Source organism: Trifolium pratense, linkage group LG2 (assembly GCF_020283565.1).
Source record: "Trifolium pratense cultivar HEN17-A07 linkage group LG2, ARS_RC_1.1, whole genome shotgun sequence".
Classification (NCBI taxonomy): domain Eukaryota; kingdom Viridiplantae; phylum Streptophyta; class Magnoliopsida; order Fabales; family Fabaceae; genus Trifolium; species Trifolium pratense.
The window spans coordinates 48,377,496-48,393,589 of NC_060060.1; the positions used below are offsets into that span (position 1 = coordinate 48,377,496).

The following is a 16,094-nucleotide window of genomic DNA, read 5'->3' on the forward strand; positions in this document are numbered from 1 at the left end:
ACCCCATATATATATATATATATATATATATATATATATATATATATATATATATATATATATATATATATATATTTAGCGGTGGTTTATAACCGAGAAACATCGGAAATATTAATTTGTTGTTTTAGCGACAGTTTATAACCGCAGCAAAAAGCACACACATTGAAAAATATTACAGCGGTTCCAAATCGCCGCTATTAAAGATATATACACATACTTGAACACAACACTTGCATACTCAGAACTATTGATATACTCTGAAAAGTAAAAGCGTAAAAACACTTAGCATATACTTACAACTTTGTATCTCAGAATATTCTAATAGTTAGAAACTTTGAGTTTAACTTAGCTTCCCACTCTTTGTGTGTGAAGTGTAAACATCCAATCTACTTTCTAAAACTCTGATTAAGAAAGTCCTTAAATGTAAGACAGTAAGACTTGGACTTGTGTGTCTGAGAACACATGGACATGTGTGTCTAAGAAATATTTGTAATCTTGTGTGGTTATAGTTAAAGCTGTCAAAAAAGGGTCGGACTAATGGACCGGCCAATTAGCCCACGATCTTGGGTGGAACGGGCCTAAAAAAACATAGCCCAAAATACAACCGCAACTTTTTGGCCCAAGCCCATATATCCCATATGGACATTGGGCTGGATCGGGTTAGCCCATTGGACTTCGGATTGGTCCATTATAAACACATTTATGTCATTTAGTAAAAATAAAATCAATAAAAATATAAAAAATTTATCTGTTAATTGATAAATTATTATAAAAAAATATATTTAAATGTGTAAGCTTAAACCATTAATTTTTATGGGTCTCAATGACATACCGAATGATTTTCAATCTTTTCAAAAAAAGTTATGAATGATCTATATAATATTAACTTTCAATCCAAATATTGATTTTGTAAAATTCATACTCATTATAATAATATTCACGACTTGTACACGGTGAAAGACTTAACTAGTATAATTGGCCTCCAAATCATTGTTCTTCATTTAGATTCAACCCCATTATACTTTTTGTTGTTTTTGGTTAACATTATATACGTACACACACTATACCTTGATTGTACCTTCCGGCATTTTTCTTTTCTCCACTTTTTTAGCAACAAAACTAGTAATAGACTCGAGCAATCGAACGGGTCGTAACATTACGACGATATTTTTTTAAATTATAGTTTGGTAATCAAAATTGGTTGCAATTATAAATAGGGTAAATAGGCTTACCCCCTGCAAAATATTCGAATTTTGTGTTACCCCCTGCAAATTAAAAATTTTGAATTCCCCCTCATAATATGAAGATTCTTTGTCTTTCCCCCCTTGTTGGCCAACTTGGACATTATTGATGAGAGTTTAATTGATATGCACCGACGGTGTAAAATAGTTTTACACCATCGTCCAATAAAAAACCATTATTTTGCCATGTCATATCAAGAAAGTGAGGTGAAGTGGGGTGATGTGGCGAAAAACATGGTTGATATTGGTTGACAGTGTAAAATTATTTTACACCGTCAGTGCATATATCAATTAAATCCTATTGATGATGTAGCAAGCATACATGTCGTTTCTATCACTTTTTTTTTATTTATTAAGTGCCATATAGGTTAATTAATGATATGTTTATTCTTAAAAGAAAAAAATATAAAAAAATATTTTTTCTATAGTTTTTTTTTACCGAAAAAGAAAATACATAAAGAAATAAAAAAACATATTAGAAAACATAAATCCAGAAACCTTCTCTCTATGGAAAAAAATATAAGATTATATTTATTTATTTTTTTTAAAAAAATATTGTAAAATTATAATCTGATTTATTTATTTTTTTGGAAATATATATACAATAAAAGAGGGAAATTAATTTTATTCAAAAAAAATATTTTTTTAAAAATAAATATGAAATATATTTATATATGTGTCACTGAATAAATTAAACAAGATTGAAATAAAAAGCCACATAAGCTGCCACATCATCAAAAATAAAGATTTCATATCTAGTTGGCCATTGAGGGGGGTAATTGAAAGAATCTTGACTTTTCGAGGGAGGAATCAAAATTTTTTATTTTGCAAGGGGTAACACAAAATTTGACTATTTTGCAGGGGGTAAAAGCCTATTTACCCTTATAAATATTTAAATTGAAAGAAAAAATTACATAGAACATATTTATATATCAGTTAGAATTTATCCCGTGTAAAATAGTTTTTTTGAAATTTTTATTAATTAGAACTTGTTTCACATATGATAATTATTTTAAAATTTTTATCAGTGATAATTTATCCCGTATATGATAGTTAAAATTTATATATCAGTTAGAATTTACCCCGGCTAAAATAGTTTTTTTGAAATTTTTATTAGTAAGAACTTATCTCGCATATGATAATTATTTTGAAATTTTTATCGATGATAATTTGTCCTGTATATCATAGTTAAAATTTATATCAATTAAATTTTATCCCGTGTAAAATAGTTTCTTTTATAAATTTTTTATTAGTTAGCAAGAAAAAAGAACAGCAAGGTTAGATTGTGAAATTGAAGTGAGAAAAATGAAGAACAAATAAAAAAGGAGAGAAGATGAAATAAGAAGTAAGTGATCATGTTGGGTGAAAGAATGAGTAATATAAAAATATGTTTAATTTGAAATTTGAATATCATAGTTTGCCTCCAAAAAAACAACTCATGACAACTTACAAAATAAAGGACATTGTCACATGTATCTTAAGTGGCTTAGATGACTTAGTTACAAAAACCAATTTTCCACTCAAAAAGAGATAAATAGCTCATGTGGCTTGGTTAGAATGCAAATGCTAGTTTGAAAAAGCACTTTTTCAATCACAATGTCTCAATTGGCTAATGTTGCTTGGTTGGAATAACAAATGGTGTGTACTTTTAGTCCAGTTATCAATTTTTTGGACATCAATTATCATCATTTAGGACATATGACAACAAATTAAGTAAGAGTATTTTGGACTTAATCAGAACAATTAACTTTCTTAGATAAATTAGATAGATATTCAAATATTAGCTTATTAAGGACTATAGGTTATACATTATGGAACTGTCAAAAAAAAAAGGTTATACATTATGGAACCTATACATTATATATAGCTTGCCAAATTAAGTCACCACCACTTTCTTCATTACCATCCAATTATTTGGGCAAGCGAAATTTCTCCATTTCTTGAAATTGATCTTTCAAACAAAAAAATCATTGCTTTGATATTTGATTAGAAATCGAACCAATGTGGAATTGAAACGTCCCTGGCTAGCCCAAGGATTCATATCCCTTCATTTTGTACTCCTTTAGTCCTTTTTTCATGACATGATGAAAATCTTCCAACTAAATCTATATCCATCTTTTCATTGATGCAACGAATTGTACACTCTCTTGCTATGTAAAAAACAAAATAGGCAAAATTTCCGCACATGTCCTTTTTCTTATATAATTTATAATTAAATTTCCGCACAAATTTAGAAAACTATGATAAAAGAATATACTCTCTTGCAAATATAGTTACTCCCACCAACAATATTTTGCAAAAGGATAGATATTTAGATCATATAATATTTAATTTTAAATTTAATTTTTAATTAGTATAAATAAAGAAATATTTATTGAGAAACACCGATTTCTAAAATACATTTCAATTATTTTTTTAAAAATTATATCATCAAGTTGTGTACGTACAAAAGAAATATTAATTTCAGCTCCATCAAAAAATACATTAATTTACACAAACAAAAACAAGCGAATCTCAACTGACCTGCAAACCAAATTAAGAGGTTTAGTGGACCGGATACAAATGATGGAAAAAAATCAATTGTTTTTTTATGCATCATAATTAAATAGAAAAATAAACTCGATAAGAAACAGGACCGGCCTAAAAGCCATGCAACTTAAGCAAACGCTTTAAACCTCAAGTTTTTTAGGTTAAAAAACGTCTTAAAAAAGTTAATTTAATTATAAATTAATAACATGATAAAATATTTGCATATATTTATCTAACTTAATTGGTTAGAAAAGCTGTCTCAAATCCTCCTTAATGAAGGTTTAATCATCTAAATTTTGCATAATATATAATATTGTTAATTTTTTTTTTTTAGCCTTGTGTTTTATTTTTAGACCTCACAAGTTTTGTTACTTGAAGTCTCTATGCCCGGATGCCAAATCAAATCCTAGGTTTGATTATTCCCCATCTTCCTCCTCACTCTCAAATCACAATTATCTTCAAACAACCCAAGCACTATGAACATCAACCCTTATGCTATAAGATTTTATGACCATGTAATTTCTCGATTTCAACATCAAGCCTACAAATTGAATTTAGTCTAAATTGAATGTTCTAGTTCTTCAACTTGTTGATCATAACAGCACTCAGATATTCAAGATTGAGCTTTTTCTCATGTTCAAATTACACTACAACATTTTTCACTTTCTGCAATAGCTACAAACCATGGCTAAAAGTACAAAATTGTTGCTAAAACGTTTACAGTCATGTTAGACATGCAGTTACAGTACAGTCGTGTGTGGTGGATTACGGTAGAGAAGGTATCCGCGCAAAATAGATTAGCACTTCAAAGCTCAAGTCAATATGTGATCAAGAAGGAGTAAAATGAAAAATGATTAAATTGTGTACGCCGAATTATATATATAGTTATTATAATTTTATTGACAGTTTATGGGGAATTAAAATAAAAAGTATCAAATTTTATATTTGTGACAGTTTTAAAAAAATAATATTTAGTTATTATAATTTTTTAAATGATAGTAAAAAGGATTTCATTCAAAATATATTCAAATACCTATTAATTTAATGACATAATGTATCGATACATTCGAATTTTCAAATGGACAAAACTTATATGCATTTCTTTAGATGCTGTTTTTTCTGTTCCTCTCACAAAAAGATAGTTATTTATATTTTTTAGTTAAAAAAAGAAAAAGAAAAAGAAAAATGTTTTTAAATAAAAATAACTTCCCCATGTATCTAGCACAGTAAAAACTGTGTATATGGAACTGTACATAAGTTTAGTCCAAAATATACCATAGAATTTTCCAAGTTGAACATATATAAATTGATATTTTTCAATTTATATCTTTGCCTTTAATGAAGTCTTAAAGACATAATTGTGATGCTAATCTTTTAAAGACTAACTTGATTAAAGAACTCTAAAAAATTATCTTTTAGAAAATACAAACTTTGTTTCTCTTTGTCTTTTGCTGCTCCAAAGGCTATATTTATTCAAAACATATTTTATTTAGTTTTTGTCTTTTATCAAGGTAAGTTAAATGAAGACATAATTGTGATCCAAGTCATTTATAATTAATAAATCATCTAGATAACTTTTTTTTTATTCAAAGAATTGAACTTTTGTGCTTCTTTTATATGTAAGATTCAATAAATTGCTCATTCATGTTAGTGATTTTGCATGTTGGAGTGAAAGAGAAAGCTCCTCTTGCCTATATATATAATGCAAATTTCTTCTCCCATTGCACCAATAAGTAGCTTTGGCTTTTCTTTCATCTTTTCTCAAACCTCTATCTCTTTTCCTCTACATATTATTTTTTATCATTTTTATAATTATTATTATTATAGCATTGTTAATACAATGGCTATAGAATGCATTACAAGTAAAAATCACATGAATCAACCATCAAAACAAAACCATGATAAAAATGAAGATGAAGAATCATCATTAGTTTTTGATGCATCATTTCTAAAACACCAACTTAACATTCCAAAACAATTCATTTGGCCAGATGAAGAAAAACCATGCATGAATGTGAAAGAACTTGATGTTCCACTTATTGACTTGAAAAATTTCTTATCTGGTGACCCTTTTGCTGCAATGGAAGCTTCTAAAATCATTGGTGAAGCATGTGAAAAACATGGTTTTTTTCTTGTTGTTAATCATGGTATTGATGCAAAGTTAATAGAACATGCTCATAGTTACATGAATGATTTTTTTGAGGTTCCTCTGTCTCAAAAACAGAGAGCTCAGAGAAAAACAGGGGAACATTGTGGTTATGCTAGTAGTTTCACTGGTAGATTCTCTTCAAAACTTCCATGGAAAGAGACACTTTCTTTTCAATTTTCAGATGAGAAAAACTCACCTAAAATTGTTAAAGACTACTTATGCAACACTTTAGGAGAAGATTTTGAACAATTTGGGTAAGTATAAAATATATCAATATTAATTTCATATGATTAGTGTTACTGGATGTCCCTCTTATGTCTACTAGTCACTCTGATGTCTTAATGCTCTTAATTAAATATAATTTATATGTATTCCTTTGTTAAATTTTGTGTTTTTGTTTGTTGTAAATTAATAGGGATGTTTATCAAAAGTATTGTGAAGAAATGAGCACACTTTCTTTAGGGATAATGGAGCTACTTGGAATGAGTCTTGGAGTTGGAAAAGATTGTTTTAGAGAGTTTTTTGAAGAGAATAAATCAATAATGAGGCTTAATTATTACCCTCCATGTCAAAAACCTGATCAAGCTTTAGGAACTGGACCTCATTGTGATCCAACATCTTTAACTATTCTACATCAAGACCAAGTTGGTGGCTTACAAGTTTTTGTTGATAATGAGTGGCATTCCATTAGGCCAAATTTCAATGCTTTTGTTGTCAATATTGGTGACACTTTCATGGTATGTTTAGTTCTCTTTCTTTTCAATGAGTTTTAGAATCTGTTTTGTCACAACTTAATTTGTGTAAAAAAAACCACTTTTAAAAAGAAAAAAACAATACTTTTAACATTTTTCATCTATTGTTATAAATTTGATTAAAAATCATTTTAATTAGAAGTTTTGATTTTAACTAATAAATTGGGATCAAGTGGTTATGAGCTCCCCCAATAATAAATTGTTCGGAGAATCTGAGTTCAATTTTTGCTGGGGACAATTATTGATCAGACTTTACTTATCTTGGAGTCGAATTTTCGATTACCGGGACCTCTTTCCCTAAGAATCAGAAGGATAAATACCAGAAAAATTATGTTTTACTAGTTTCTCTTGAAAATCTTTTTTTTTTATAAAATCAAAGTGATTCTCATTATGATAAACAAATTTAAAATAGATAAATTATTGAATATAATTTTTTTTTTTAATTCATATCAAATGGGTGCTAAATTTTGGGTACTATTTTTATGTATGGTGTTATTGAACTTTTTTTTCACTTTGAATTTGTTTAGGCACTTTCAAATGGGAGATACAAGAGTTGTTTACATAGGGCAGTGGTGAACAACAAAACAACAAGAAAATCTCTTGCATTCTTTTTATGTCCAAAAGGTGATAAGGTGGTTAGCCCACCAAGTGAATTGGTGAATGATTTGACACCAAGGATCTATCCAGATTTTACATGGTCTATGCTTCATGAATTTACTCAAAAACATTATAGAGCTGATATGAGAACACTTGAAGCATTCACAAAATGGATTCAACAAAAAAGTGGCTGAAATTATTTTCAACCACATGAAATGATATATATATATATATATATATATATTATTAGTCATTGAGAACCTTATTAGAAAAGTGACCAATCATATGTGGAAGTACAAGTGTATAATTCATTCTTCAAAGGACTTATTTGAAGCTTATAAGAGTTAAAAGTGTATTTCATGTGGCACACAAGTGATGATAAGTAATGAACAAATCAGGGAATATATATAAAATAGTTATAAGGCATCAATAACAAAAATTGCCAGCTAATTTTGTAATTTTTATTTTTTATTATTATATAGAAAATATTATTAACTATATGCATTATTTGTTCTTTCATTTAACTTGCATAGCAACATATTATACGGTTTATTATATTGAACGTCTTATTGCAAAATTTTACAAACAAAAAATATGTAAAATATAAAAATACAGCTTTCAAATAAGGCCAATTCTTTTTTTTTTTTTTTTTGAAAAATACAGCTTTCAAATAAGGCCAATTCTAACATGCACTAGTGATGCATATGCTGCATGTTGCACAAGTTCATGATCTCATTATAAGGAATACGAATTTTACAAATTCTACCGTTGGATTGAAAGTTTGCATCATATAGATCATTCATGTCAAATTTTAAAAAAATTAAAAATCATATGATATGTTATTGAGATTCATCAAGATTAACGGTTTATAAGTTTTTATTAAATACCGTTAATCTTGATGGATGCCAATAACATATCAAATGATTTTCAATTTTTTTAAAATTTGACATGGATGATCTATATAATATAACTTATCAATCTAACGGTGAATTTTGTAAAATTCGTATTCGTTATAATGATATCGTTAACTTGTGAAACATGCACCATATGTCTCACTTGTGCATGTTAGACAAATAATCATTCACTATTTTCACAAAGGTCAAAATAATGTTACAAAATTTGGTGCTATTTAGAATGAATGTAAACATATTTTTAGTTTGTATTTAAGAAACTCTCATGTTAAGCTTGTTAAGAAACAAGAAAATGAGGCGGTTCATGCTCTTGCGATGGTAGTCACATCTTTAGCCAACTCTAATATTTCCGTACCGACATGTATCAACTATATTATTATGAATGAAAAATGCTTAAGTATCTTGAAGTAAAGAAAATAAAAAATCATTCACTATAATATAAGAACTGAGATTCCAAATTTTAGAACCTCCAAACCATGTTTTGAATTTATTGGATTCTATTTATTTTATTTTTTTCTTTTGTAAGGTCAAGTTGTTTGAATCATCAGAAAACCACGTTTAACACCTAATGAATCCTAATCATCACTTAAATTAATTTAAATGATGCTATGTTGCTAAATTATGCTTACTCATAAGCCTCATGCATCAATCAATAGTTTTTTTTCTTTATCTTGAAGGTCTTGGAAATATATGAGAGTAAAGTAAATACAGCAAATACATCCAATAAAACTAGTGGTCCCACAATTTGAATGATTCTGAGAAATAGGAAGCTAAAATCCATTGAGGATTGGCAGTGATCTTTTTTGTAATTTATGCAAATTTATTCTTCAATTGGAAGCACTTGTTTCTTGGTTTTACTATTCTGATTTTTTATATCTGTAAATTTGGAGGTTTGTGTAATTTTGTATAGAAGAGAATACTTGCCACAATCCTACCCTCAGTTGTCTTGTGGTGCTGCAACATTCTTCTAATGATATTTTAATCCCTACAAAGGCATAAAATTAAAATGTAAAGTAAAATAATGATACTGAAATCATCAAATTGTGCTCACTCATTGCTCCCCAATCGGACTCTGATATTACTGTTGCATTATGAGGGGAAAGTTTCACTGGGTTAGATCGACATATTAGGCATTGAGTAATTTAAAAAGTGACTCTAACACCACATATTCATCAAAAACATTATTAGGGCATTAGGTTTATGGGTCATCTCACTTATAAAGTGTTTAACTTCAACTCTTCCGATCAATGTGTGGCTTAACTCATACTTGTTTGATCTCAACACAACCTACATTTGTTTTAAAATAAATAGAAAACACGGTAGCATGAGTCATTAAAAATAATGTCCACATGCGCTTTAACCCGATCAAATTAAAAGGGGTCGATCTTTGCAAAAAGGGCTAGCTAAAATTAGGGCGTTAAAAATATTCTTTTCAAAATAGAAGACTAAAATTGATAAATTATAAAACTTTTTGTTAAGGATTATATATATATATATATATATATATATATATACACGATATTGAAAGAAAAACGGGTAATTAGCTGTGTCGCTATCTCTTTTTAGATGGCAAAACCAACCATCTTAAAACTTTGTTGACAAAAATTGCAATTTAATGTAATTATAAATAAGATTTAAATAATTGTGTAACAAAAAAAATTTAAAATAAAGTTTACAAAGAGCAGCCAGAATGCGGCCTCAACAATCTTGGATTCTGTATTCCTTCACAATTGTAAAACATTTTTCCTCCCACAAGAATGTATTCTATAGGGGTGATCCAAATGGGGCCTCTCTTCAAAAACTCAACGATGTTTTACCAATAGTCACACTTTTTACTGTTTTACCATGAAATGTTAAACATATCGGTCCAAAGTAGTTCCAGTGAATTTACTGAGTAATTAGGGACATTTTTGCATAGTGGCTAAAGATTCGAATCCTAAATATTCAACTTATTTATCTTAAAAGTTTGTTTGGTTAAGAAAGTGTTAAGGTAAATAAATGGAGTATTAGGGATTCGAATTCCGGCCCCTAAATATAAAAATGTTCTAACCAATTGAATTAAATTCACGAGGATTATTTTATATCGGCTTTATATAACCTTAATGGTACAAAATTTATATTCCCACAAAATAATTGTAAAATGGCAACGTCTCAATCCTCACCATACAAACTCGTTTTGTAGGGTTGAATTCGGCCAAACTTTCAATTATAAGATGGTATCAGAGCCTCTTCAAGATCCGTTGGGCCACCCGTTATTGGGTCATCCACCATTTATATCTACGCACCAAACCCAATAATGTTGGGCGTAACAGAGTGTGTTAAGAAATCTCTTATCGGATGTGAGATGGTCTGAATATGAAATTATAAATAAGAGGCAATTATCACCTTAAAAGTTTGTTACTTTTATGCTGGTATCTGTTCGTCTTATGCAGAGACTTGATTAATAATATATTTTTCGTAACCCATTTGGGGGTTGGTTGAGTGGTGTTGGCTTGGGTCCTTGGAGTATGCTCCTCTCAAGGTCTCAGGTTCGATTCCCACTGGTGCCAATTTCGGTGGGCTAAGTCCATACAGAGCAAAAAAAAAAGCTATGGCTTTAAATGGGGCCCCGCAAGTGGACGGTGGGATTGGTCCCCTTTGAATAGTGTCCTAAGGCCGGATACCAAGATTTCAAAAATATATATATATATATATATATATATATATATATATATATATATATATATATATTTTTCGTTAAAAAAAAATCACCTCAAAAGTTTGTTTTGTAAAATTGAGTTAGACCCAAATCTCAATGAGTAATACCACTTAAAACTTTGGTTGATAAAAGTTTCTCTCTTTCCTAATTAAAAAATTATTTGCATGGTATATTTTATACATGATGCTCAAGTTCCCAGCAGAAATATTAAATATTTACATATTAGCAAAAACAATATTATCATGAAGCAAATTTAATTCGCTGAGATTCTTAGACAAAACTTTTTGAAATGTCACTCCTCTTAAAATGCATCACAAAAACACAAAGTAACCAATATTTTCTTTTAAAAAGGTATTATCTTTGTAAATATCTGCATATATCTCAAAATTCGTGAATATACACACAATTATCAAGGAATTACAAATATCATAATTATTTAGAGTCAAACGGCCGTGATTAATCTATCACACCAATTAATCTCAATCACTGATTTAAATCGGACGACTGACATAAACACAAATAGGTAACTATATATTCCATACAAAATCCCTCTCATTTTCTCACATTTTGTGTGATTTTTATTTTTTATTTTTGAAAAGCACATTTTGATTGATTTGGTTTTTAGATGAAAGGCACAGCCGCCACAAGTAAGGACAATGACAGTCCCATTCTTGTACTCTTTTCCAAAAGGCCCGCATCACGTGGAAACCATCTGTTGTTTGTTGTTTTGGCATCACTTCTAATCCAACTTCATGCATTTTATTTAATTTAATTATATGGTTATTATTTTTTAAAATAAAAAATAAATACAAAATGACAATAAACATTTGTGTATATGCAACACAACTATGCTCTCTTGAAAAACGACATATCATAGGATTTCTGTCACAGATACCTCCTTCATTAACCTATCTGTATTATTCTTGTTTTCTAGCTCTCCCTTATTTATTTATATTAATTTTTTGTTTCTTTTTATTTGAAAAAAAAAAAAATTGAGAAAAAACAACTGTGGTACTGCTAATATGTACATCGGATTTTGGGCTTGGATTTACTGCAACTTTTATTTCGGGCATAGCTCCATTTCAATGGACTTGTCACAATATATGGATTTCAATTTGTACAATAGTGATTTGGGTCAAATTTCTTTTTGTAGAATAGCGATTAATATATGAATCATAGAAGACTATATAAATTTACGTTTCTATATTTATTGAATAATTGATATTTTTTTAAGACAACAAATGCAGTATTGTACATAAAAGTAAGGGAAAGAAAAAGATAAGAATTTAGTATAAGAAGTATTCTACCTACCCACCCTATTAATGGGACGGGATTGTCTCCGGTCAAATGAAAATTCAGTTAAATCCTAACCATTCATTATTTTTTAACATATGCATAAATAATTAAATAAGAAAAAAGGGAGGGCAAGGATCTGCACTTTATTCTCTCTCATGAGATTGTCACGGGAAACAATGTTATCCCCCTATTAAGGGTAAGTATATACATTTATTACTAGACCCAAAATCCAAAAAAAAAAAACAGAAGTCATACACCCACATACAAAAAGCCAAAACAACAATGTGGAGGGAGCCTCAATTAATGCCTAGTACTATACAATCTAGAGGATTAACACATCATTCACATGATTTGCCTTTCTTAGCCAGTAACATTTTACACAATGTGCATTTTATCCTATGTCTATGACCTCTCCAAGTACGTGTTCCTTGTTGGAGAAAATTTTGTCAATTTCTAGTTCACCAAAGCACTCAAACCACCATATGTCAAACCAATATCAATCTCTTATAAACCTTCTTTCCTCTCTTAATAGACGATAGAAAGCCTTCGAAATGGGTCTAAAGATTACCCGAAATTACTTCGACCACTTCAAAACACTTATGAACCTCCACCCAAATTGACCAAGCAAAGGTACAAATTGTTGGTTATTAGAGGGTAATCAGGTAGTTTATTCATTCACAAGTGTGCCTTTTATAGGCAGGGATACAATAGCTTGTTATACAAGCAGAACAGTCTTAGGCCTAGACAGGCAAGCCCAAGGCAAGGCAGCGCACGCTCATAAGCAGGCCCAGGCACAAACTAACACACACACAACTAACATACATGCTTAACATACCCTCCCTTAAATTGAATACACTAAAAATGGTATTCAATTTAGTGAACAAAAACTACTAACATCACAAATTCCTAAGCCCTCTCTTAACTTGCAAAAGGATTCCAATTTCAGAGGCTTAGTGAGCAAATCAGCCAATTAATCTTCACTCCTACCATGCACAAGCTCAATTGTTCCATCCTTTGTGAGGTCTCTAAGGAAGTGGAAACGCACATCAATATGTTTACACCTACCGTGCATGATAGGGTTCTTTGAAAGCTTAATGGATGAATTGTTATCACAATAGATCATAATGCACTTTGCTTGCTTCATCTTCAGGTAACTCAACACATTTTTTAACCAAACTCCTTGGCAGGCACAAGCAGCTGTTGATACGTACTCTGCCTCAGTAGTAGATAGTGTAACAATGGGCTGCTTCTTTGATGACCATGAAATAGCACTAGATCCCAACATAAACACATAGCCTATTGTACTCTTTCTGTCATCCAAATTTCCAGCATAATCTGAGTCACACCATCCTTTAAGTTTCATATTAGTTTTGCAATTTGACTTGTACACAATACCAAAACTCAGTGTCCCTTTCAAATATCTCATAATTCTTTTGACTGCAGTGACATGAATTTTAGTTGGCCTATCCGTAAATCTAGCAACCAAGCAAACTGAATATGCTAAATCAGGCCTTGTAGCAAGCAAATACATCAAGCACCCTACCATTTTCTTATAGAGAGTAGCATCAGTACATTCTTCATTTTCATTTTTAACCAATTTGCATCGAGGGACTATAGGACCGCATACTTGATTGTAGTTTTCCATTCCAAATCTAGACAAGATCTCAGTTGCATATTTTTGTTGTGTCATAGAGATTCCATTGTGACTTTGATTTACTTCAACACCTAAAAAGTATCTCATTTTTCCAAGATCAGACATTGCAAATTTCTTTTTCAATGATTATTTGAATTCATCCATCAATCTCTGATTATTTTCAGTGTAGATTATCATCAACATAGAGACTTACCACCAAAATCTCATCTTTCACACCATATTTGACAAATAATGTGTGTTCATAAGGACAATTTTCAAATTTTTCTGCAATGAAGTATGATTCTATCTTACTATACCATGCCCTTGGAGCTGGTTTCAATCCATATAGGGCCTTCTTCAGTTTATAAACTATGTTTTTGTTATTGTTGACATACCCTAAAGGTTGGTTCACATAAATGTCTTCAGTCAAGTCACCATGTAGGAAAGTCACCATGTAGGTTGCTAATATAACTCTGATAGTATCCCATCTTGCAACTGGTGCAAACACCTCATTGTAATCTATGCCATGCTTTTGTGTGTAGCCTTTTGCTACCAACATGGCCTTGTATTTATCAATCTCTCCCTTTTCATTATATTTTGTTTTGTAGATCCATTTTACCCCAATTGAATTGCATCCTGTAGGTAATGTAGTAAGTTCCTAGGTATCATTATTTTTTATTGATTCCATTTCAGCATCCTGTAGGTAATGTAGTAAGTTCCCAGGTATCACTAGTTGCAACTTGTTTCTTTGATTTTTCCTAATTCCAACCCTTTGATTCTTCAAAGACAACATCCCTACTAATTATAATCCTTTTCTCAGTGGGATCATACAGTTTATATGCTTTTGATTCTTCACTGACTCCAAGCAAAAGACACTTTTTTGCTTTTGTTGTCCAATTTCCTTCTTTGATTGTCATAAATGTGCACATGAGCAAGGCAACCAAATGTTTTGAAATGATTTACTGATGGCTTCTTGCCACTCCATGCTTCTTCAGGTGTCACATCTTTAACACTGAGAGTAGGGCTTCTATTCATCACATAGGCTGCCCATTTGACTGCTTCAGGCCAAAACCTCTATGGAACACCTCTAGCACTGATCATGCTTCTTACCATATTGAGTAGGGTCCTATTTTTCCTTTCAGATACCCCATTTTGTTGTGGGGTATAGGTTGCAGTCAATTGTCTCTTGATCCCTTCCTTGCTGCAAAAGTCATTAAAAGCATTAGAAGTGTATTCTCCACCTCTATCTGTTCTAAAGCATTGGATGGCACATCCAGCTTCTTTTTCAACAAGTGCCTTGAAAATTATGAAATTTTCAAAAGCACTGGACTTTTCTTTCAGCACATATATCCAAGTTTTCCTGCTAAAATCATCAGTGAAGGTCATGAAATATCTGCTACCTCCATTGGATTGAGGAGTTATTGGACCACATATGTCTGAATGCACAAGTTCAAGTCTTGTAGTAGCTCTCCAATTTTACTGTTTTGGGATAGAATATCTAGCTTGCTCTCCAGCCAAGCAGTCGACACAGTTATTGATTCACAAGTGTGCCTTTTATAGGCAAGGATACAATAGCTTGTTATACAAGCAAAACCGTCTTAGGCCTAGACAAGCAAGCCTAAGGCAAGGCAGCGCGCACGCGCTCATAAGCAGGCCTAGGCACAAACTAACACAAACAACTAACATACATGCCTAACACAAATAAGAAGAAGGTTCTTCGTTTCGACAAAACCCCCCTCACAAAACACAATTCGCCCCTCCCAACATAACCACGCCGTCGCCGTCAACATCAAATTATTATTTTTTTTTTTTTTTGAGAAAAACATCAAATTATTTAATCTTTAATATTGATTAAATATATCAATTATTCGACAAATTAAAAAAAAATTGTTTTTTATAAAGAGACCAAATGAAGTAATAACAATCAATATTGCATATTGCTTTAAAAAAATGTGGTGATTTAAATTTTTAAATATTAATTTGTTGAGTAATGTGTGCTATAGAGTAACAAAAAGTGATGTACTGTGAGTTTAAAAAAAAAAAAAGAGTGATGTACTATCAGTGTTTTAAAAACCGGACCGGACCGGCCGGTTGAACCGGTCGAACCGGAAACCGGAGGGTGTCCGGTCTGGTTCATACGTTAGATCGGACAAGCTATTGGACCGGTGGGAACCGGAAAAAACCAGAAAAACCGGTGAACCGGCGGTTTTCCCGAACCGCCGGTTTGATTACACTTGTTTTTTTTTCGCCCAAAATGTTTTCTTCTTCCGTCTTTGTTCTGTTTTGTT

General features: G+C 30.7%; 1 protein-coding gene across 1 annotated transcript; it reads left to right on the forward strand.

Moving 5' to 3' along the window:
• The first annotated feature begins 5,403 nt into the window (after positions 1–5,403).
• Positions 5,404–7,683, forward strand: LOC123911019 (gibberellin 20 oxidase 1-like). Its single transcript, XM_045962335.1, has 3 exons — positions 5,404–6,173; positions 6,335–6,656; positions 7,199–7,683. Exons 1-3 carry the CDS (start codon positions 5,473–5,475, stop codon positions 7,460–7,462), a joined length of 1,287 nt encoding a protein of 428 aa, XP_045818291.1. The 5' UTR covers positions 5,404–5,472; the 3' UTR covers positions 7,463–7,683.
• The last annotated feature ends 8,411 nt before the right edge of the window (positions 7,684–16,094 follow it).